The following is a 24,639-nucleotide window of genomic DNA, read 5'->3' as shown; positions in this document are numbered from 1 at the left end:
CCTGGGAGTGTTTGATGGGGACAGTGTAGAGAGAGCTTTACTCTGTATCTAACCCCATGCTGTACCTGTCCTGGGAGTGTTTGATGGGGACAGTGTAGAGGGAGATTTACTCTGTATCTAACCCCGTGCTGTACCTGTCCTGGGAGTGTTTGATGGGGACAGTGTAGAGGGTGCTTTACTCTGTATCTAACCCCGTGCTGTACCTGTCCTGGGAGTGTTTGATGGGGACAGTGTAGAGGGAGATTTACTCTGTATCTAACCCCGTGCTGTACCTGTCCTGGGAGTGTTTGATGGGGACAGTGTAGAGGGAGATTTACTCTGTATCTAACCCCGTGCTGTACCTGTCCTGGGAGTGTTTGATGGGGACAGTGTAGAGGGAGATTTACTCTGTATCTAACCCCGTGCTGTATCTGTCCTGGGAGTGTTTGATGGGGACAGTGTAGAGTGAGATTTACTCTGTATCTAACCCCGTGCTGTACCTGTCCTGGGAGTGTTTGATGGGGACAGTGTAGAGGAAGTTTTACTCTGTATCTAACCCCGTGCTGTACCTGTCCTGGGAGTGTTTGATGGGGACAGTGTAGAGGGAGATTTACTCTGTATCTAACCCCGTGCTGTATCTGTCCTGGGAGTGTTTGATGGGGACAGTGTAGAGGGAGCTTTACTCTGTATCTAACCCCGTGCTGTACCTGTCCTGGGAGTGTTTGATGGGGACAGTGTAGAGGTAGCTTTACTCTGTATCTAACCCTGTGCTGTACCTGTCCTGGGAGTGTTTGATGGGGACAGTGTAGAGTGAGATTTACTCTGTATCTAACCCCGTGCTGTACCTGTCCTGGGAGTGTTTGATGGGGACAGTGTAGAGTGAGATTTACTCTGTATCTAACCCCGTGCTGTACCTGTCCTGGGAGTGTTTGATGGGGACAGTGTAGAGGAAGTTTTACTCTGTATCTAACCCCGTGCTGTACCTGTCCTGGGAGTGTTTGATGGGGACAGTGTAGAGGGAGATTTACTCTGTATCTAACCCCGTGCTGTACCTGTCCTGGGAGTGTTTGATGGGGACAGTGTAGAGGGAGATTTACTCTGTATCTAACCCCGTGCTGTACCTGTCCTGGGAGTGTTTGATGGGGACAGTGTAGAGGGAGATTTACTCTGTATCTAACCCCGTGCTGTATCTGTCCTGGGAGTGTTTGATGGGGACAGTGTAGAGGGAGATTTACTCTGTATCTAACCCCGTGCTGTACCTGTCCTGGGAGTGTTTGATGGGGACAGTGTAGAGGGAGATTTACTCTGTATCTAACCCCGTGCTGTACCTGTCCTGGGAGTGTTTGATGGGGACAGTGTAGAGGGTGCTTTACTCTGTATCTAACCCCGTGCTGTACCTGTCCTGGGAGTGTTTGATGGGGACAGTGTAGAGGGAGATTTACTCTGTATCTAACCCCGTGCTGTACCTGTCCTGGGAGTGTTTGATGGGGACAGTGTAGAGGGAGATTTACTCTGTATCTAACCCCGTGCTGTACCTGTCCTGGGAGTGTTTGATGGGGACAGTGTAGAGGGAGATTTACTCTGTATCTAACCCCGTGCTGTATCTGTCCTGGGAGTGTTTGATGGGGACAGTGTAGAGTGAGATTTACTCTGTATCTAACCCCGTGCTGTACCTGTCCTGGGAGTGTTTGATGGGGACAGTGTAGAGGGAGCTTTACTCTGTATCTAACCCCGTGCTGTACCTGTCCTGGGAGTGTTTGATGGGGACAGTGTAGCTTTACTCTGTATCTAACCCCGTGCAGTACCTGTCCTGGGAGTGTTTGATGGGGACAGTGTAGAGGGAGATTTACTCTGTATCTAACCCCGTGCTGTACCTGTCCTGGGAGTGTTTGATGGGGACAGTGTAGAGGGAGCTTTACTCTGTATCTAACCCTGTACTGTACCTGTCCTGGGAGTGTTTGATGGGGACAGTGTAGATGGAGGTTTACTCTGTATCTAACCCCGTGCTGTACCTGTCCTGGGAGTGTTTGATGGGGACAGTGTAGAGGGAGATTTACTCTGTATCTAACCCCGTGCTGTACCTGTCCTGGGAGTGTTTGATGGGGACAGTGTAGAGGGAGATTTACTCTGTATCTAACCCCATGCTGTACCTGTCCTGGGAGTGTTTGATGGGGACAGTGTAGAGGGCGCTTTACTCTGTACCTAACCCCGTGCTGTACCTGTCCTGGGAGTGTTTGATGGGGACGGTGTAGAGGGAGATTTACTCTGTATCTAACCCCGTGCTGTACCTGTCCTGGGAGTGTTTGATGGGGACAGTGTAGAGGGAGATTTACTCTGTATCTAACCCTGTGCTGTACCTGTCCTGGGAGTGTTTATTGGAGACAGTGTAGAGGGAGCTTTACTCTGTATCTAACCCCGTGCTGTACCTGTCCTGGGAGTGTTTGATGGGGACAGTGTAGAGGGAGCTTTACTCTGTATCTAACCCCGTGCTGTACCTGTCCTGGGAGTGTTTGATGGGGACGGTATAGAGGGAGATTTACTCTGTATCTAACCCCGTGCTGTACCTGTCCTGGGAGTGTTTGATGGGTCAGTGTAGAGGGAGATTTACTCTGTATCAAACCCCGTGCTGTACCTGCCCTGGGAGTGTTTGATGGGGACAGTGTAGAGGGAGATTTACTCTGTATCTAACCCCGTGCTGTACCTGTCCTGGGAGTGTTTGATGGGGACAGTGTAGCTTTACTCTGTATCTAACCCCGTGCTGTAGCTGTCCTGGGATTGTTTGATGGGGACAGTGTGGAGGGTGCTTTACACTGTATCTAGTGGGGACAGTGCAGAAGGAACTTTTCCTCCATTGAGAGGCACGTTTTTCCTCCAAGTTAGATCAGAATTGCTGGATAAAGAAAGATTGAAATCTCATTCACTTGCTGTTGTTCTGTAATTCGGTTACTACAGGGATTAAAGGGTCCGGAGATGCTGCAGGAGGGTGGAGCTGAGGTGAAAGGTCAGCCATGATCACAAGTAACAACACTATCTCCGATGTCATATCTCCTTGTTGTAAATGTTAACCGATCAGAGGGTTAGATCTGGGTCGGGCAGTGACCGATTAAAGTTCAGAATAGGACAGGTGTAACTGTACCTTAGTCGGAATGGTCACCTGGGAAAGTTATTCATGTCGAGAAAGAGGGAGAGAGGGAAAGTGAAAAAGAATGCATGGCCAGAGAGAGGGGGAAAAGGGAGGGAGGGTTGGGAGAGAGAGAAAGAAAAAGGACAGGGAAGGGTGAGGGGCCATGAGTCCATGAGGGGATGAGATTGGGGGGTGAGGGACAAAGATGGGCAGGTTGAGGGGGACGGGGAGATAGAGAGGGTACCTAAGCATTCTCTCGTTCTGTTGACTTGGTGCCATTTTTCCCTCGTTTCTAGGCGGGTTGAAGAAATCTCTCTGCCGGAAATTCTGAAATCTCTGGATCTCACTCAGGAGCAGGTCTGTAGCGTCCAAGTCGGCATGTTCTCCATTCCTGGCGTTGGGTGTAGGCGTCCCTCAGTGTTGTCTGTGGGCAGGGGTGGGAGAATCAGCCCCTCATCCCCATGACCACTGCCGGTGAGGCTGGGGCCTCACTCAGTTAGACCGCGTCCCACTCTCGTCGCTGAGGATTCCAGTTGAGGGACCGGGTCCCTGCAGCAGGATCAGGGATGGGATGCGAGGAGGGGGAAGTGAAGCTTCATGCGAACAAAGCTCTGCCCAGACCCCATCTGGAGTAACTGTGCTCAGTTCTGGGCACCGCCCCTCAGGACGGGTGGACTGGCCTTGAAGGGGGTGCAGTGCGGACTCACCAGAATGATACCGGGGTTAAAGGGGTTAAAATGTGAGGACAGGTTCCAAAGATGAGGCCTTTATTCTCGAGTGTAGAAGGATAATCTAATTGAGGTGTTGAAGATGATGAAAGGATTCGATAGGGTTGATAGAGAGAAACTATCTCCTCTGGCGTGGGGGAGGAGTTCGGAGCATGGAACTGAGGCTGACTAGAGCAGGGGTATCCGCTCGCTGCCCTGACCAAGATTCATCACTGAATTTCCAATTTCAGTGAGGCGGATTATCCACATTAGCGGGATCTTGCTGTGTGCCAGTCGGCTGCCAGGTTTCCCACGTTACAACAGTGACTGCTCATCAAAACCTCCGTTATTACCTACAAAGCACTCTGGGACATTCTGGGGAATAGAGATATGCAAATGTCTCTTCTCAGTCTCGTCCTCAGTGAAGATAGGGAGGAGCAGGGGGAGGTGAAGAGCAGAATTTTTTTCTATATATAGCTTTTTGGGATGTGGGCTTCACTGGCTGGCCAGCATTTATTGTCCATCCCTAACCTTCCTTAAGCAGGCAGTGGGGCACCGCCTACAGCTGAGTGACTTGCTCAGCCACTTCAGAAGTCAATCGCTGTGGATAAGGAGTTACATGGAGGCCAGACCAGGTAAAGACGACAGATTTCCTTCCCTAACGGACTTTAGTGAACCAGATGGGTTTTTACATCAATCTGATAGTTTCATGATCATTACTGGAGTTGTACAGAACCTTGGTGAGGCCACATCTGGAGTACTGTGTGCAGTTCTGGTCGCCACATTATAGGAAGAAGGTGATTGTAGTGGAGGGGGTGCAGAGGAGATTCACCAGGATGTTGCCTGGGATGAAACATTTAAGTTAAGAAGAGAGGTTGGATAGACTTGGGTTGTGTTTGTTGGAGCAGAGAAGACTGAGGGGTGACCTGATCGAGGTGTGCAAGATTATGAGGGGCATGGACAGGGTGGATAGGGAGCAGCTGTTCCCCTTAGTTGAAGGGTCAGTCACAAGGGGGCATAAGTTCAAGGTGAGGGGCAGGAGGTTTAGGAGGGTGGTGATGGTCTGGAATGCACTGCCTGGGAGGGTGGTGGAGGCGGGTTGCCTCACATCCTTTAAAATGTGATAAAAACAAAAAACTGCGGATGCTGGAAATCCAAAACAAAAACAGAATTACCTGGAAAAACTCAGCAGGTCTGGCAGCATCGGCGGGGAAGAAAAGGGTTGACGTTTCGAGTCCTCATGACCCTTCAACAGAATTGAGTAAAAATAGGAGAGGGGTGAAATATAAGCTGGTTTAAGGTGGGGTGGGGGTGGTGGGGGGAGAGAAGTGCTGGGTGGGGGTGGTTGTAGGGACAAGCAAGCAGCTTGCCAACCAATCAGCAGACTTTTCTCCTGTAGTATAAATTATTGTGATTGTTTGAAATTTGGCTTTCTTCTGTTTGTCCTGTAAGGCAAAAAACTTCAGCAACATGTCTCTCTTTTCAGCAATATCCAAGAATAAAGAAGTCTTGCTACAGTTTTTTATTCATTCATGGGATGTGGGCTTCACTGGCTGGGCCAGCATTTATTGCCCATCCCTAACTGCCCCTTGAGAAGGTGGTGGTGAGCTGCCTTCTTGAACTGCTGCAGTCCATGTGGTGTAGGTACACCCACAGTGCTGTTAGGGAGGGAGTTCCAGGATTTTGACCCAGCGACAGTGAAGGAACGGCCGATATATTTCCAAGTCAGGATGGTGAGTGACTTGGAGAGGAACTTCCAGGTGGTGGTGTTCCCATCTATCTGCTGCCCTTGTCCTTCTAGATGGTAGTGGTCCTGAGTTTGGAAAGTGCTGTCTAAGGAGCCTTGGTGAATTCCTGCAGTGCATCTTGTAGATGGTACACACTGCAGCTACTGTGCATCGGTGGTGGAGGGAGTGAATGTTTGTGGATGTGGTGCCAATCAAGTGGGGCTGCATTGTCCTGAACGGTGCCAAGCTTCTTGAGTGTTGTGGGAGCTGCACTCATCCAGGCAAGTGGGGAGTATTCCATCACACTCCTGACTTGTGCCTTGTAGATGGTGGACAGGCTTCGGGGAGTCAGGAGGTGAGTTACTTGCCACAGGATTCCTAGATTCTGACCTGCTCTTATAGCCACAGTATTTGTATGGCTAGTCCAGTTCAGTTTCTGGTCAATGGTAACCCCCAGGATGTTGATAGTGGGGGATTCAGTGATAGTAATGCCATTGAACATCAAAGGGCGATGGTTAGATTCTCTCTTGTTGGAGATGGTCACTGCCTCGCACTTGTGTGGTGTGAATGTTACTTGCCACTTGTCAGCCCAAACCTGAATATTGCCCAGGTCTTGCTGCATTTGGACATGGACTGTACAGGGTTTTGGCGAGACCACATCTGGAATACTGTGTGCAGCTTTGGCTTATATTCTGGAGCTTAGAAGACTGAGAAGCAATCTCATTGAAACATACAAGATTCCAAAGGGGTTTGACAGGGTGGACACAGAGAGATTGTTTCCATTGGTTGGGGAAGTGAAAGCCCGGGGACACTGTCTCAGGATAAGGGGTCGATCATTTAGTACTGAGATAAGGAGAAATTCCTTCACCTAAAGGGTTGTGAATCTTTGGAATTCTCCACCCCAGAGGGTTATGGATGCTCCATCGTTAAATACATTTAAGGCTGGGAGAGAGAGATTTTTGGTCTCTTGAGGAATTAAGGGAAATGGGGAGTGGGTGTGAAAATGGGGTTGAAGCTCAAGATCAGCCATGATTGTATTGAACGGCAGAGCAGGCTCGATGGGCCGAATGGTCCTGCTCCTATCTCTTGTGATCAACAATTTCAAACCACAATCTCTGCCCCCATTTTGTTTCCTTGTTCTTTTGCAGGTTTTGGTTTTCCTCGCGTTTTTGCTTTTGGACACCAGCTCTTCATCATTCAGCCTTTCACACCTCCTCCAGACACATCTTTTGTTTCTTTACTTGTCCCATTCCCACTCCCTTTGAACTTGCATCAACTGTTTCTGTCATTTAGCCTCTCCTGCCTTCCACTCTATCCACAGACCTTCCATTGACTTGTCCCACCCGCCCCTTTCTCAATATCTATTACATCTCTAAGTTTTCCCAGTCCTGATCAACGACCAGCTGTCTGAAATGTCAACTCCATCTCTCTCAGAGGCTGCCTGACCTGCTGAGCATGTCCAGCATTTTCAGTTTTATCATGGAACTTTGAGAAACACCTCTCACCCCTTGTAAATCAAGAATCTATCTAGCTTTGCCTTAAAATATTCAAAGTCTCTGCTTCCACCACCTTTTGAGGAAGAGAGTTCCAAAGACTCGCTACCCTCTGAGAGAAAAATTCTCCTCGTTTCTGTCTTAAGCGGGCGATCTCTTATTTTTACACAGTGACCCCTAGTTCTAGATTGTCCCACAAGAGGAAACACCCTCCCCACATCCACCCTGTCCAGACCCCTCAGGATCTTATATGTTTCAATCGAGTGCCTCTTACTCTTCAAAACTCCAGTGGGTACAAGCCTAACCTGTCCAACCTTTCCTCATAAGACAATCTGCCCATTCCAGGTATTAGTCCGGTAAACCTTCTCTGAGCTGCTTCCAACGCATTTACATCCTTTCTTAAGTAAGGAGACCAGTACTGTACACAATATTCCAGATGTGGTCTCACCAGTGCCCTGTACAACTGAAGAATAACCTCCTTACTTTTGTAATCAGTTCTGCTCACAATAAACAAGGCGGTGGTGTAGTGGTATTGTCACCGGACTGGTAATCCAGAGAACCAGGGTAATGCTCTAGGACATGGGTTCGAATCCCACCATGGCAGATGGTGGAATTTGAATTCTGGAACTAAAAGTTTCATGACGATTGTTGTAAAAACCCATCTGGGTCACTCATGCCCTTTAGGGAAGGAAATCTGCTGTCCTTACCTGGTCTGGCCTACATGTGACTCCAGACCCACAGCAACGTGGTTGACTTTTAAAATGCTCTCTGAACAAGGGCAATTAGGGATGGGTAATAACTGCTGGTCTAGCCAGCGACACCCACATCCCATGAACGAATAAAAAAAATTCCATTAGCTTCCCTAATTACCTGATGTACCTGCATATTAACCTTATTGCAATTCAAGCACTAGGACACCCAGATCCCTCTGAATCTCAGAGCTCTGAAATCTCTCACCATTTAGATAATATGCTTCTTTTTTACTCTTCCTGTCAAAATGGGAAATTTCACATTTTCCCACATTATAGTCCATTTGCTGGATCCTTTCCCACTCACTTAGCCTATCTATATCCCTTTGTAGTCTCCTTATGTCCTCTTCACAACTTATTTTCCTGCCTATCTTTGCATCATCAGCAAATTTAGCCACCACCCATCCATCCCTTCATCCAAGTCATTTATATAAATTGTGAAATGTTTAGGCTCCAGCACTGATCCCTGTGACACCACTCGTTACACCAGCCAACCAGAAAATGACCCACTTATGTCTACTCTCTGCTTCCTGTTAGCCAGCCAACCTTCTATCCAGGCCAATTTGTTACCCCCTACACCATGAGCTTTTCTTTTCTGCAATAACCTTTGATGTGGCACTTTATCAAATGTCTTCTGGAAATCTAAGTACAGAACATCCACCGGTTCCCCTTTATCCACAGCACATGAACATGATTTCCCGATTACAAAACCATGTTGATTCTGCCTAATTGCTTTGAATTTTTCGAAGTGCCCTGCTGTAACATCTTTAATAATAGCTTCTGACATTTTCCCTATGACAGATGTTAGGCTAACTGGCCTGTAGATCCCTGCTTTCTGTTCCCCTCCCTTTTTGAATAAAAGAAATATAGAAACTAGGAGCAGGAGTAGGCCATTCGGCCCTTCGAGCCTGCTCTGCCATTCATTATGATCATGGCTGATCATCCAACTCAATAGCCTGCTCCCGCTTTCTCCCCATACCCTTTGATCCCTTTCTCCCCAGGAGCTATATCTAACTCCTTCTTGAAAACATACAATGTTTTGGTCTCAACTACTTTCTGTGGTAACGAATTCCACAGCCTCACCACTCTCTGGGTGAAGACATTTCTCCTCTTCTCAGTCCTAAATGGTCCACCCCGTATCCTCAGACTGTGATCCCTGGTTCTGGACTCCCCCACCATCAGGAACATCCTTCCTGCATCTACCCTGTCTAGTCCTGTTAGAATTTTATAGGTTTCTATGAGATCCCCCCTCATTCTTCTGAACTCCAGTGAATATAATCCTAAACGACTCAACCTCTCCTCATATGTCAGTCCCGCCATCCCAGGAATCAGTCTGGTAAACCTTCGCTGCACTCCCTCTATAGCAAGAACATCCTTCCTCAGATAAGGAGACCAAAACTGCACACAATATTCCAGGTGTGGTCTCACCAAGGGCCTGTATAACTGCAGCAAGACATCCCTGCTCCTGTACTTGAATCCTCTCGCTATGAAGGCCAACATACCATTTGCCTTCTTTACCGCCTGCTGCACCTACATGCTTACCTTCAGCGACTGGTGTACAAGGACACCCAGGTCTCGTTGCACATTCCCCTCTCTCAATTTATAGCCATTCAGATAATAATCTGCCTTCCTGTTTTTGCTACCAAAATGGATAACCTCACATTTATCCACATTATACTGCATCTGCCATGCATTTGCCCACTCACTCAGCTTGTCCAAATCACACTGAAGCATCTCTGCATCCTCCTCACAGCTCACTCTCCCACCCAGCTTTGTGTCATCTGCAAATTTGGAGATATTACATTTAGTTCCCTCATTTAAATCATTAATATATATTGTGAATAGCTGGGGTCCCAGCACCGATCCCTGCAGTACCCCACTAGTCACTGCCTGCCATTCGGAAAAAGACCCGTTTATGCCTACTCTTTGTTTCCTATCTGCCAACCAGTTTTCTATCCATCTCAATACACTACCCCCAATCCCTTGCGCTTTAATTTTACATGCCAATCTCTTATGTGGGACTTTGTCGAAAGCCTTCTGAAAGTCTAAATAAACCACATCCACTGGCTTCCCCTCATCAACTCTACTAGTTTCATCCTTGAAAAATTCCGGTAGATTTGTCAAGCATGATTTCCCTTTCATAAATCCATGCTGACTCTGTCCGATTCTGCCTCTGTTTTCCAAGTGTTCAGCTATTAAATCTTTTATAATGGACTCTAGAATTTTCCCCACTACCGACGTCAGGCTGACTGGTCTATAATTCCCTGTTTTCTCTCTGCCTCCCTTTTTAAATAGTGGGGTTACATTAGCTACCCTCCAATCTGTAGGAACTGTTCCAGAGTCTATAGAATCTTGGAAGATGACCACCAATGCATCCACTATTTCTAGGGCCACTTCCTTAAGTACTCTGGGATGTAGATTATCAGGCCCTGGGGATTTATCAGCCTTCAATCCCATCAATTTCCCCAACACCATTTCCCTACTAATACTGATTTCTTTCAGTTCCTCCCTCTCAATAAACCCTGTGTTCCCCAACATTTCTGCTATGTTATTAGTGTCCTCCTTTGTGAAGACAGAACCAAAATATCTATTTAGTTGGTCAGCCATTTCTTTGTTCCCATTATAAATTCCCCTACATTTGTCTTCACCAATCTTTTTCTCTTCACATACCTATAGAAACTTTTACAGTCAGTTTTTATGTTCCCTGCAAGCTTACTCTCATACTCTGTTTTCCCCTTCTTAATCAATCCCTTGGTTCTCCTTTGCTGAATTCTAAACTGCTCCCAATCCTCAGGTCTGTTGTTTTTTTCTGGCCAATTTGTATGCGTCTTCCTTGGATCTAATACTATCTCTAATTTCCCTTGTGAGCCATGTTTTGGCCACCTTTCCTGTTTTACTTTTGTGCCAGACAGGAATAAACAATTGTTGCAGTTCACCCATGCGCTCTTTGAATGTTTGCCATTGTCTATCCACCATCATCCCTTTAAGTAACGTTTCCCAATCCATCATAGCCAACTCACGCCTCATACCATCGTAGTTTCCTTTATTAAGATTCAGGACCCAAGTCTCAGAATCAACGATGTCACTCTCCATCTTGATGAAGAATTCTATCATATTATGGTCGCTCATCCCCAAGGGGCCTCGCACAACTAGATTGCCAATTATTCCTTTCTCGTTACACAATACCCAGTCTAGGATGGTCTGTTCTCTAATTGGTTCCGCAACGTAATGGTCCAGAAAACCATCCCGTATACACACCAGGAATTCCTCCTCTACGGTATTGTTACTAAGTTGATTTGCCCAATCTATATGCAGATTAAAGTCACCCATAATTACAGATGTTCCTTTATTACATGCGTCTCTAATTTCCTGTTTAACGCCATTCCCAACATCACCACGACAGTTTGGGGGTCTATATACAACCCCAACTAACATTTTTTGCCTCTTAGTGTTTCTCAGCTCTACCCATACAGATTCCACATCGTCGGAGCTAATATCTTTCCTCACTATTGCTTTAATTTCCTCTTTAACCAGCAATGCAACTCCACCACCTTTTCCTTTTTGTCTGTCCTTCCTAAATAGTGAATACCCCTGGATGTTCAGTTCCCATCCCTGGTCACCCTACAGCCATGTCTCTGTAATCCTGACTATATCATACACGTTTACATCTATTTGCACGGTTAATTCATCCACCTTGTTGCGAATGCTCCTCGTGTTAAGGCACAAAGCCTTAAGGTTTGTCTTTTTAAAATTACTGGTCCCATTCCCACTATTTTTCACTGAGGCCCTGTTTGATTCTTGCCCTTCATTTCTCTGCCTATCACTTTTCTTATTCCCCTTTCTGTCTTTTATTCTTGTCTTTGATTCCCCTTCCTCTGACTCCTTGCATAGGTTCCCATCGCCCTGCCATTTTAGTTTAAACCCTCCCCAACCACTCTAGCAAATGTTCCCCCTGGGACATCAGTCCCAGTCCTGCCCAGGTGTAACCCGTCCAGTTTGTACTGGTCCCACCTCCGCCAGAACCAGTCCCAGTGCCCCAGGAATCTGAAACCCTCCCCCTTCACACCATCTCTTCAGCCACGTATTCATCCGATATATTCTGCTATTTCTACTCTGACTGGCATGTGGCACTGGTAGTAATCCTGAGATCAGTACCTTCGAGGCCCTACTTTTCAACTTAATTCCTAACTCCCTATATTCTGCTTTTAGGACCTCATCCCTTTTTCTAATCTATGTCATTTGTACCAATGTGTACCACGACTGCTGGCTGTTCACCCTCCCCCTTCAGAATGTCCTGTAGCCACTCTGAGACATCCTTGACCCTAGCACCAGGGAGGCAACATACCATCCTGGAGTCTCGTTTGCAGCCACAGAAACGCCTATCTATTCCCCTTACAATTGAATCCCCGATAACTACTGCATTCCCACACTTTGTACTCCTCCCCTGTGCAGCAGAGCCAACTACAGTGCAACGAATTTGGCTGTTGCTGCTTTCCCCTGAGAGGCCATTCCCCCCAACAGTACCCAAAGCAGGGGAATAGCCACAGGAGATTCCTGCACTGCCTGCCTAGTCCTGTTGCTCTGCCTGGTGGTCACCCATTCCCTTCCTGCCTGTGGATTCTTAGCCTACGGTGTGACTACTTCTCTATATGTGCTATCCACGATACTCTCCGCCTTGCGGATGCTCCACAGTGTCCCCAGCTGCTCCAGCTCCGAAACCCAGGCTTCCAGGAGCTGCAGCCGGATACACTTCCTGCACACATGCCAGCCCCAAGCACTGGAAATGTGCCCGGCTTCCCACATAGAGCAGGAGGAGCATACCACGGCTTTGAGCTCTCCTGCCATGAATTAGCCCTTTAAATTAAATTAAACCTTTTGGAAGATACTTAATGTCAAATAATATCAGTTATTCTTGGGCCCTTCTTCCCTGCTCCTCGTTGATACAGAATATAGCCCTTACAAACGATGAACCACAAAATAAGATCTTAAAAACTATAAGCGATAAAAGTAGTAAATACTTACCTGACTGTACTCACGATACTCAAAGGATCACCTCGTTCCCTCCTCACCAAACTCCCAAAGCAGCGCTCCAGCACAGACTGTGATGCGGACTACAGTACCCTCTTCCCAGAAGGAGTTACACTCACTATTTTAGGTGTCACCTGACCACGTTAAAACTGCATTGTAATAGGAACTTAGACTTAGACAGAGAGATTGTCTCAACTTGTGTAGTAGAACCCAAAACTAATCACTGATAAATCCAATGGGAAATTCAGAAGAAACATCTTTAGCCAGAGAGTGGTGAGAATCACAGAATTTTAACAGCACAGAGGGAGGCCATTCGGCCCATCCTGTCTGCACCAGCTCTCCAAATGAGCATTATGACCTAGTGCCATTGCCCTGCCTTTTCCCCGTATCCCTGCACATTGTTTCTATTCAAATAATCATCCAATTCTCTTTTGAATGCCTCGATTGAGCCTGCCTCCACCAGGCAGTGAATTCCAGACCCGAACCACTCGTTGTGTGAAAAAGTTATTTCTCTGTCACACTTGCTTCTTTTGCAAACCACTTTAAATCTGTGCCCTCTCATTCTTGATCCTTTTACAAGTGGGAACAGCTTCTCCCTATCTACTCTGTCCAGCCCCCTCATGATTTTGAACATCTCTATCAAATCTCCTCTTAGCCTCCTCCTCTCCAAGGAGAACAGACCCAACCTCTCCAATCTATCCTCATAGCTAAAGTTTTTCATCCTTGGAACCATTCTTGTAAACCTTTTCTGCACTCTCTCTAATGTGTTCACATCCTTCCTATAATGTGACGCCCAGAACTGCATACAATACTGAGGTCTAACGAGTGTCATATATAAATCCCTGCTCTTGTACTCTATGTCCCTATTAATCAAGCCCAGGATACTATCTGCTTTATTAACTCTCTCTCCACCTATCCTGTCACCTTCAATGATTTATGCACAAATACACCCAGGTCTTTCTGCTCCTGCACCTCCTTCAAAATTTCACCCCTTATTTTATGTTGTCTCTCCATGTTCTTCCTATCAAAATGCATCATCTCTCACTTCTCTGCATTGAACTTCATCTGCCTCCTATCTGCCCACTCCACCAACTTGTCTATGCCCTCTTGAAGTTCCACACCATCGCCCTCACAGTTTACAACACTCCCAAGCTTCGTATCATCCACAAACTTTGAAATTGTCCCCCTGCACACCAAGATCTAGATCATTAATATATATCAGAAAAAGCAAGGGTCCCAAATACCAACCCACTACAAACCTTCCTCCAGCCCAAAAAATATCCATTAACCATTATTCTCTGCTCCCTGTTTTTCAGCCAATTTTGTATCCATGTTGCTACTGTCCCTTTTATTCCATGAGCAATAACTTTTGTCACATATCCTTGGGCCCATCTTGTCTGGTTCTGGTGCCTTGTCAACTCTAAGTACCGACAGTCTATTCAACACTTCCTCCTTATCAATTTTGAACCCTTCTAGTGACAGAGTTCCCTCGTCTGTCACCATGGCCTGGGTAGCATCTACCTCCTTGGTAAAGACGGATGCAAAGTATTCATTTAATATCTCAGCCATGACCCCTGCGTCCATGTGTAAATTCCCTTTTAGGTCTCTAATCGACCCTGCTCCTTTTACCACCCTTTTACTATTTATTCACCTGTAGAAGACTTTGGGATTCCCCTTTCTGTTGGCTGCCAGTCTTTTCTCATAATCCCTCTTTGCTTCTCTAATATGCTTTATCACCTCCCCTCTGAACCTTCTGTACTCCTGTTGGTTCTCAATTGTATTTTCTACCTGACACCTGTCATAAACACACTTTTTCTTTTTTATCATAATTTCAATCTCCTTTTCCATCCAGGGACCTCTGGATTTGTTTGTCTCACCTTTCCCTTTCAATGGAGTATACCTTGACTCTGCCTGAACCAATTCTTTTTTGAAGGTAGCCCATTGTTCAGCTACAGTTTTTCCCACTAATCTTTCATTCCAGTCTATCTGGCCCAGCTCCGTTCTTGCCCCATTGAGTCAGCTCCCCCCCAGTTAATTATTCTTATTGCCTATCATCCTTTTCTATCATCATCCTAAAATGTACAATACAATGATCACTGTCTCCTAAATGCTCCCCCACTGACATTTGATCTACTTGGCCCACCTCATTTCCAAGAACCAGGTCCAACAGTACGTCTTTTCTTGTTGGATTGGACACTTACTGCTGTAGAAAATTCTCCTGAACACAATCTAGGAACTTTTGCCCCTCTCCACCCTTTACACTACCACTGTTCCAGTCTACATTCGGGTAATTAAAGTCCCCCATTATAACTACTCTATAATGCCTGCATCTCTCTGTAATTCCCCTGCAGATTTGTTCTTCTGCGTCCTTCTCACTATTTGCTGGTCTTTAGACTCTTTTTGTTCCTTAGCTCTAGCCAAATAGATTCTGTCCTTGAATCCTCTGGGACATCCTCTTTCTCCAACACTGCAATGCTCTCCTTAACCAATACCGTCACCCCTCCTCCTTTCCTATCTCTTCTGAACACTTTGAACACAGGAATATTTAACACCCAGTTCTGCCCTTCCTTGAGGCAGGTCTCTGTTATCAACACAATATCATTTTTCCACATGGCAATCTGCACCTGTAACTCCCCAATCTTATTTACTATACTCTGCATTCACATATATGCATAGTGGCCCTGATTCAGATTTTGTTACTTTCTGCCTTAACCTGATTTTCCCTATTAATGTACTATTTCCTATTCTAGTGCTTTCTGTCTCTCCCAGTATTTTGTGCACCCTGGTATTCCTCTCTAATATTTTCTCTTGTCCCCACACCCCTGCCGAGTTAGTTTAAAGCCCTCCCAACAGTACTAGCAAAACACCCCACAAGGAACTCAGTCCCAGCTCTGTTCAGGTACAGCCCGCCCTGCTTGTACAGGTGCCATCTCCCCCAGAGCCAGTCCCAGTGACCCAGGAATCTAAAGCACCCCCCTCCTGCACCATCTTTCCAGCCACACATTTATCTGCCTTATCCTCCTATTTCTGTCCTCACTGGCATGTGATACTGGGAGTAATCCGGAAATTACTACATTTGAGGTCCTGCTTGTTAATTTTCTACCTAGCTCCCTAAATTCTGATTGTAGGACCACAGCCCCCTTCCTACCTAAGTCATTGGTACCAATGTGGACCGTGACCTCTGGCTGGTCACCCTCCTCCAGAAGAATGTTCTGCAGCTGCTCTGTCACATGCATGACCCTGGCACCAAGGAGGCAACATACCATCCTGGAGTCACATCTTTGGCCAGAGAAACGCCTGTCTGATCCTAACCAATGACTCCCCTATCACTATAGCTCTTCCTTTCTTCTTCCTCCCCTCCTGTACAGCTGAGCTGCTCGTGGTGCCACAAACGTGGCTCTGACTGCACTCCTCTGAGGAGCCAGCGCCCTCACCAGCTTCCAAAATGGAAAACTGATTTGTGAGCGGGACCCCAGGGGACACCTGCACTACCTGCCGACTTCTCTTGGGCTGCCTGGTGGTCACCCCTTCCCTCCCTGTCTCCAGACCCTTAAGCTGCGGTGTGATCACCTCTCTGAATGTACTATCCACCTCGGCCTCGTGGAGACGCCACAGTGACTCCAGCAGCCGCTCGCGCTCTGAAACCTGGAGCTCAAGTTTCTGCAGCTGCCAGCACTTCCTGCACATGTGGTGGTCTAGGAAACAGTAAGGTAGCGTCCTTGACTTCCCACATATTACAGGACACGCATTCCACGTGACTGAGCTGCCCTGCCATGTCTTAACTCTACTTCCCTTAGGTTAACTTTATTCTACTTTGGATTATTTATATCACTTTATTATGTTGGCCCTAAATTTCCCTTCTTCCTGGTGCTTCTCAGTTAAATCCAAGCACAGGAACATGTTCAAAAACATTATTCTTTCCTAATTTACTCACCAGGTCCTACTTACCAAGGCCGCTGCTCTTCTTTCTGAGGAAAGGTAGAAAGGGAAAGGAGCAGCTCCTCCCTCCTCACCCAACGCCCTCTATCACCTCCGCTCTCAAACTCTCGCTGCTTCCCGCGCTGTTTTTTTGTAGCTCTTCTGCTCTCCTCTAGGTGCTGCTGACCTGCCCTTTCCCAGGGTGCTTCTCTCGCACTCTCCTCTAGCGAACCGTGGGAACTCACCCCCACAGGGAGTGGCTGAAATGAGTTGCCGAGAGACATCTGGCGGGAAGCTGGATAAACACATCAGGAGAAAGGAATAGAAGGATATGTCGATGGGGTGAGATGCGGAGGCTCGTGTGGAGAATAAACGCCGGCACGGAGTGAATGGGCTGAACAGCCTGTTTCTGTGCTGCATTTCCAGTTGCATGGCACCCGGATATTCTCAGAGAATTCCCACGGCCATCACTATCGTAAGGGGTGAACATAGGGATCATGACTGACCTCTCGATCCTACCTTGACCGCTTCCCTTCTCTCTCTTTCCTAGTTTGTTGATCTCTGCATTCTGATGGGATGCGACTACTGTGATAAGATTAAGGGTATCGGACTGAAGCGAGCTCTACCACTTATTCAAAGTCACAAAAGCATCGAGGAGATTATCAGGAACGTTGACTGTCTGGTAAGGGGCTGGTACACATCCCTCATTCTGAGCCTGGGATACTGTGTCAGATCATCAATAACTCCAATCACCATTCACTGCACAGATCCCAGCACAGAATAAAGGGCACTTCCTTACAATTACTTCTAATACGACAATAACAGAAGTATCCCACCAAACCCCAACTGGGACCCATGAATATCCCACCAAACCCCAACTGGGACCCATGAATATCCCACCAAACCCCTGCTGGGACCCATGGATGTCCCACCAAACCCCTGCTGGGACCCATGGATATCCCACCAAACCCCTGCTGGGACCCATGGATATCCCATCAAACCCCAACTGGGACCCATGAATATCCCACCAAACCCCTGCTGGGACCCATGGATGTCCCACGAAACCCCTGCTGGGACCCATGAATATCCCACCAAACCCCTGCTGGGACCCATGGATATCCCATCAAACCCCTGCTGGGATCCATGGATATCCCATCAAACCCCTGCTGGGACCCATGAATATCCCATCAAACCCCTGCTGGGCCCATGAATATCCCATCAAACCCCTGCTGGGCCCATGAATATCCCATCAAACCCCTGCTGGGACCCATGGATATCCCATCAAACCCCTGCTGGGACCCATGGATGTCCCACCAAATCCCTGCTGGGCCCATGAATATCCCACCAAACCCCTGCTGGGCCCATGAATATCCCACCAAACACCTGCTGGGACCCATGGATATCCCATCAAACCCCTGCTGGGACCCATGAATATCCCATCAAACCCCTGCTGGGCCCATGAATATTCCATCAAACCCCTGCTGGGACCCATGAATATCCCATCAAACCCCTGCTGGGACCCATGGATGTCCCATCAAACCCCTGCTGGGACCCATGAATATCCCATCAAACCCCTGCTGGGCCCATGAATATCCCACCAAACCCCTGCTGGGACCCATGGATATCCCATCAAACCCCTGCTGGGACCCATGAATATCCCATCAAACCCCTGCTGGGACCCATGGATATTACGGAATCACACAGTGTAGAAGAGGCCCTTCAGCCCATCGAGTCTGCACCGACATGTGAGAAACACTTGACCTACCTACCTAATCCCATTTACCAGCACTTGTCCCGTAGCCTTGAATGTTATGATGTGCCAAGTGCTCATCCAGGTACTTTTTTAAGGATGTGAGGCAACCCGCCTCCACCACCCTCCCAGACAGCGCATTCCAGACCATCACCACCCTCTGGGTAAAAAGGTTTTTCCTCACATCCCCCCTAAACCTCCTGCCCCTCACCTTGAACTTATGCCCCCTTGTGACTGACCTTTCAACTAAGGGGAACAGCTGCTCCCTATCCACCCTGTCCATGCCCCTCATAATCTTGTACACCTTGATCAGGTCGCCCCTCAGTCTTCTCTGCTCCAACAAAAACAACCCAAGTCTATCCAACCTCTCTTCATAGCTTAAATGTTTCATCCCAGGCAACATCCTGGTGAATCTCCTCTGCACCCTCTCCAGTGCAATCACATCCTTCCTATAATGTGGCGACCAGAACTGCACATAGTACTCCAGCTGTGGCCTCACCAAGGTTCTATACAACTCCAACATGACCTCTCTACTTTTGTAATCTATGCCTCGATTGATAAAGGCAAGTGTCCCATATGCCTTTTTCACCACCCCACTAACATGCCCCTCCGCCTTCAGAGATCTATGGACACACACACCAAGGTCCCTTTGTTCCTCAGAACTTCCTAGTGCCATGCTGTTCATTGAATACTTCCTTGTCAAATTTCTCCTTCCAAAGTGTATCACCTCACATTTTTCAGGATTAAATTCCATCTGCTACTTATCTGCCCATTTGACCATCCCGTCTATATCTTCCTGTAGCGCAAGACACTCAACCTCACTGTTAATCACCCGGCCAATATTTGTGTCATCTGCAAACTTATTAATCCTACCCCCCACATAGTCATCTATGTCATTTATATAAATGACAAATAATAGGGGACCCAGCACAGATCCCTGTGGTACGCCACTGGACACTGGCTTCCAGTCACTAAAGCATCCTTCTGTCATCACCCTCTGTCTCCTACAACTGAACCAATTTTGAATCCATCTTATCAAATTACCCTGTATCCCATGTACATTTGCCTTCTTTACAAGCCTCCCATGTGGAACCTTGTCAAAGGCTTTGCTGAAATCCATATAAACTACATCAACTGCACTACCCTCATCTACACACCTGGTTACCTCCTCAAAAAATGCAATCAAATTTGTAAGGCATGACCTCCCTCTGACAAAGCCATGCTGACTATCCCTGATCAAACCTTGCCTCTACAAGTGGAGAAAGATTCTCTCCTTCAGAATTTTCTCCAACAGTTTCCCTACCACTGACGTGAGACTTACTGGCCTGTAGTTCCCTGGCTTATCTCTACAACCCTTCTTAAATAGCGGAACCACATTAGCTGTTCTCCAGTCCTCTGGCACCTCCCCCGTGGCCAGAGAGGAATTAAAAATTTGGGTCAGAGCCCCTGTGATCTCCTCCCTTGCCTCCCTCAGCAGTCTGGGACACAAATCATCTGGACCTGGAGATTTGTCCACTTTTAAGCCTGTCAACACCTCCAATATCTTGTCACTCACTTTTTCAATTTGCTCAAGAACCTCACAGTCTCTCTCCCCGAGTTCGATACCTTCATCCTCATTCTCTTGGGTGAAGATGGATGTGATGTATTCATTCAACATTCTAGCGATGTCCTCTGGCTCCACCCATAGATTGCCCCCTTGGTCCCTAATGGGCCCTACTCTTTCCCTGGTTATCCTCTTCCCATTGATATACTTATAGAATATCTTGGGATTTTCCCTACTTTTACCAGCCAGAGCTTTCTCATGTCCCCTCTTTGCTCTCCTAATTGCTTTCTTAAGCTCCACCCTGCACTGTCTGTACTCCACTAATGCCTTTGCTGATTTGCTTCCCTTGTACCTGCTAAAAGCCTCTCTTTTCCTTCTCATCGTAACCTGAATATCTCTGGTCATCCATGGTTCTCTGGGCTTGTTACTCCTTCCTATCACCCTAGAGGGAACATGTTGAGCCTGTACCCTCCCCATTTCCTTTCTGAACACCCCCCACTGTTCCTCTGTAGATTTCCCCACAAGTAGCTGTTCCCAGTCTACCTTGGCCAGATCCTGCCTTATTTTACTAAAATCCACTCTCCCCCAATCCAAAACATTTTTTTGCAACTTGTCGGTTTCTTTGTCCATAACAAACTTAAACTGTACCATTTTGTGGTCGCTATCACTAAACTGCTCCCCCATCACCACCTCAGCCACCTGTCCAGCTTCATTCCCCAGAATTAGGTCCAGCAATGCACCATCCCTTGTTGGACCCTCTACATATCGACCCAAAAACTTCTCCTGTACACATTCCAAGAAATCCACTCCATCCAAGCCCTTTGCACTATGTCTATCCCAATTAATGTTGGGAAAGTTAAAATCACCTGATATAATTACCCTATTGTTATTGTTTTTACACACCTCCACAAATTGTGCACATATTTGCTCCTCAATTTCCCGCTGACTATCTGGGGGTCTATAATAAACACCTAACAATGTGGCTGCCCCTTTTTTACTCCTAAACTCTACCCACAAATCTTCATTCGATGCTCCCTCCAAGATATCATCTCTCCCTACTGCAGTAACTGACTCCTTAACTAATAATCCAACGCCTCCTCCTCTTTTACCCCCTCCCCTGTCTCGCCTGAAGATTCTATATCCCAGAATGTTGAGCTGCCAATCCTGCCCCTTCCTCAACCACATCTCTGTGACGGCTACTATATCACAATTCCACGTGTCAATCCTCACCCTTAACCCATCCGTTTTACCTGTAATACTCCTGGCATTAAAGTAGATATCCTACCAAACCCTTACTGGGACCCATAGATATCCCACTAAACCCCTACTGGGACCCATGGATATACCATCAAACCTCTACTGGAGCCCATACATACCCCATCCAATCTCTACTGGGGCCCATACATATCTCACCAAATCTCTACTGGGACCCATACATACCCTGTCAAACCCCACCTGGTACCCAGCACTCCACCACTATTTATGTTCCAGATGCCCCACTACTGCTCCATGCTTTTGGCTGCTTTGCCCCAGTGTTAACTGTCAGCCTTTAATAAACCTTTTCTGTCACCAAGGGGGGAAAAGGGGCACTGGGAGGATGGCGGAGTGAAGTGAGGAGGACCAGGAGGGGGTCAGAAGCGATTGGAAATATGCTGTCGGCTGCAGAAGGGCCAAGCTCAGCTTTTCTTTCCCACCTTTTAACAGAAATACCAGCTGCCGGAGGGCTGGCCTTACCAAGAAGCTCGGAACCTGTTCCTGCAGCCTGAGGTGGTGAACACCGACGAGGTGACTCTGGAATGGGCGAACCTGGACGAGGAAGGCCTGGTCCAGTTACTCGTGCACGAGAAAAACGCCAAGTACGTGTGTGAGAAGCCTCTCTGTTCGCGACCCTCGGTCACCCTGACCTTTCACCTCCACGGGGACAATGAATTCCGACAGAAAACCCAAGCTCTGATTCTGACACGGTCCGTGTTGGAGGTCAGAGTTTACTGGCCCCTGCGCTGCGCTCTTTCCCAAATCTGTCGATTTTTTTGAGTTCCAGTATAGAAAATGGAGACAGGTTGGCCTCACTGATGTCTTCAGTATTCCACTGAAGTAACGCCTGTGGGATCAATGAACAGGAGCCACAAACACTGTTCCATGAATAGTGAAACCGTGCTGGTTGTCACCTTCAATGGATTCTCACTCTGCCGTTTTTTACTCGCGCACTGGTACAGCTCGTCATCTGAGGGTGTTATTCAGAATCACACAGTGTAGAAGAGGCCCCTTGGCCCATCGAGTCTGCGCCGACACCGTGAGAAACACCTGATCCCGTTTACCAGCACTTGGCCCCATCGCCTTGAATGTTATGACGCGCCAAGTGCTCATCCAGGTACTTTTTAAAGGATGTGAGGCAACCCGCCTCCACCACCCTCCCAGGCAGCGCATTCCAGACCCTCACCACCCTCTGGGTAAAAATGTTCTTCCTCACATCCCCTTTAAACCTCCTGCCCCTCACCTTGAACTTATGTCCCCTTGTGACTGACCCTTCAACTAAGGGGAACAGCTGCTCCCTATCCACCCTGTCCATGCCCCTCATAATCTTGTACACCCTCGATCAGGTCACCCCTCAGTCTTCTCTGCTCCAACGAAAACAACCCAAGTCTATCCAACCTCTCTTCATAACTTAAATGTTTCATCCCAGGCAACATCCTGCAATGCTGCCAAGTTGTCCTTCAGTCTCGGGCTTGTGAAATATTGAGGGTTTTAAATACCTTGGAGATGTTTGGATTTTTCAGTGTTGTCCCTGCGGTTAGCATCTGGTAAAGGGGATCCTGGGGAGTATTCAGGATCAGAATCTCGAAACTCCTTAATCTGGGTTCAAGTCAAAGTCAGGGTGTTGTGTGTGTGACTTGGAGGGAACCACATAGGATTACACAGGATATACAGTACAGAATCAGGCCATTCAGCCAAACCATACTCCTCTCAAACCTCCTCCTATCCTTCCTCATCTAAATCTACCAACGAACCCTCGATTCCCTTCTCCCTCATATTCTTGTCCGGTTTCCCCTGAAATGAACCTATACAGTTCACTTCACCCACTCCCTGTGGGAGCGTGTTCCACATTCTCACCATCTCTGGGTGAAGAAGTTTCTCCTGAACTCCCCATTGGATTTATTCGTGACTCTCTTATATTGACGGCCTCTAGTTCTGCTCTTCCCCACAGGAGGAAACATTCTCTTTGCATCCACGCGATTAAAACCTTTCAGAAATTTAGAGATCTCTATCAGGTCAGCCCCTCAGTCTTCTCTGTTCGAGGGAAAGGAGACCCAGCCAGTCACTCCTTCCCTGATAAGTATACCCACGCATTTCAATTATCATCTTTGTAAATCTTCTCTGTACCCTCTACAGTACCTTTATATCCTTTCTATAATGTGATGTGCAGAACTGCACACAGTGCTCTGTATGTGGTCTAACCAAGATTTGATACAGGTTTTGCATAACTCCCCTACTTTCCAACTCTATCTGCCCCCCCCCCACCCCCAGAAACAAAACCTCGTGCTTGATTTGTTTTTTTCTGACCTGGTGGTGGAACTTTTAATGAGTTGATGTATTTGTCCTCTTATATCCCTTTGTTCCTCTACCCTGTTTAGATTCTGATTTTTGAAATAACATATAACCCTACCGAATGTAATGCCTTCACATTTATAAATGTTGAAACTCATTTGCCAATTATATGACAATTCTGGGAGTTGATTAACATCATCTTACAGTTTATTACAGTCACCCTCGGTATGAACTGTCCCCCCGTGGAGGTGCTGGAGTTGCCCTTGCTCTTTGAGATGGTCAGGGCAGCCAGTATAGCAGATGCTGCCGGACACTGTTACTGATTCCACACCGTGGCCTGTTTGATATACTGGCATGATCAGGGACTGCGAGTCATTGCTCCCACACAGTGATGGCCTCTTTGTGTTTTCCAGGGAGAAGCGAGTTCGGAATCGGATTCAGAGACTCCGGGAGTCATTACGTGATGTCGAACGCAGGAGCAAGACGTTCACTGTGGAGAGGCAAACACGTCTGGATGAGTTTTACACTAAGGTGAAGGCATTTCACTACAAGAAACAGGTAAGCAGCTCCCATTATCCACCAGCACCAACTTGGAACACCCCATAGTTCATCACAGACATTGCATTACCACACGTCAGCTGTGGCTCAGAGGGGAACACCCTCAACTCCGAGTCAGAATGTTTCTGTGTGTCTCTCTGTCTCTGTCTCTGTGTATGTGTCCCTCTGTGTGTGTGTCCCTCTGTGTGTGTGTCCCTCTGTGTGTGTGTCCCTCTCTGTCTCTCTCTCTGTGTCTCTCTCTCTGTGTGTCTCTCTCTCTTTGTCTCTCCCTCTCTCTTTGTCTCTCTTGCTCTGTCTCTCTCTTTCTTTGTCTGTGTCTCTCTGTGTCTCACTGTGTCTCTTTCTCTGTGTCTCTCTGTCTCTCTCTATCTCTCTATCTCTCTCTCTGTCTCTCTCTCTCTCTCACTGTATCTCTTTGTCTCTCTCTCTCTGTCTGTCTGTCTCTCTCTGTGTCTCTCTGTCTGTGTCTCTCTCTCTGTGTCTCTCTCTCTCTCTCTCTCTCTCTGTGTCTCTCTCT

The 24,639-nt window shown here is 47.3% G+C and overlaps 1 protein-coding gene across 1 annotated transcript in view; it reads left to right on the top strand.

Moving 5' to 3' along the window:
- LOC121275769 (flap endonuclease 1-like) overlaps window positions 1-24,639 on the top strand; it is an 86,848-nt gene that overhangs the window by 57,660 nt on the left and 4,549 nt on the right. The window contains exons 11-14 of the mRNA XM_041183376.1: window positions 3,400-3,460; window positions 17,276-17,407; window positions 21,723-21,874; window positions 23,978-24,122. Coding sequence (XP_041039310.1) covers window positions 3,400-3,460; window positions 17,276-17,407; window positions 21,723-21,874; window positions 23,978-24,122 — 490 coding nt within the window. The remainder of the gene's footprint in view (window positions 1-3,399; window positions 3,461-17,275; window positions 17,408-21,722; window positions 21,875-23,977; window positions 24,123-24,639) is intronic.

Source organism: Carcharodon carcharias, chromosome 3 (genome assembly GCF_017639515.1).
Source record: "Carcharodon carcharias isolate sCarCar2 chromosome 3, sCarCar2.pri, whole genome shotgun sequence".
Taxonomy (NCBI): Eukaryota; Metazoa; Chordata; class Chondrichthyes; order Lamniformes; family Lamnidae; genus Carcharodon; species Carcharodon carcharias.
Note: the sequence above shows the minus strand (reverse complement) of the source record. Positions and strands in the feature narration are given on the sequence as shown.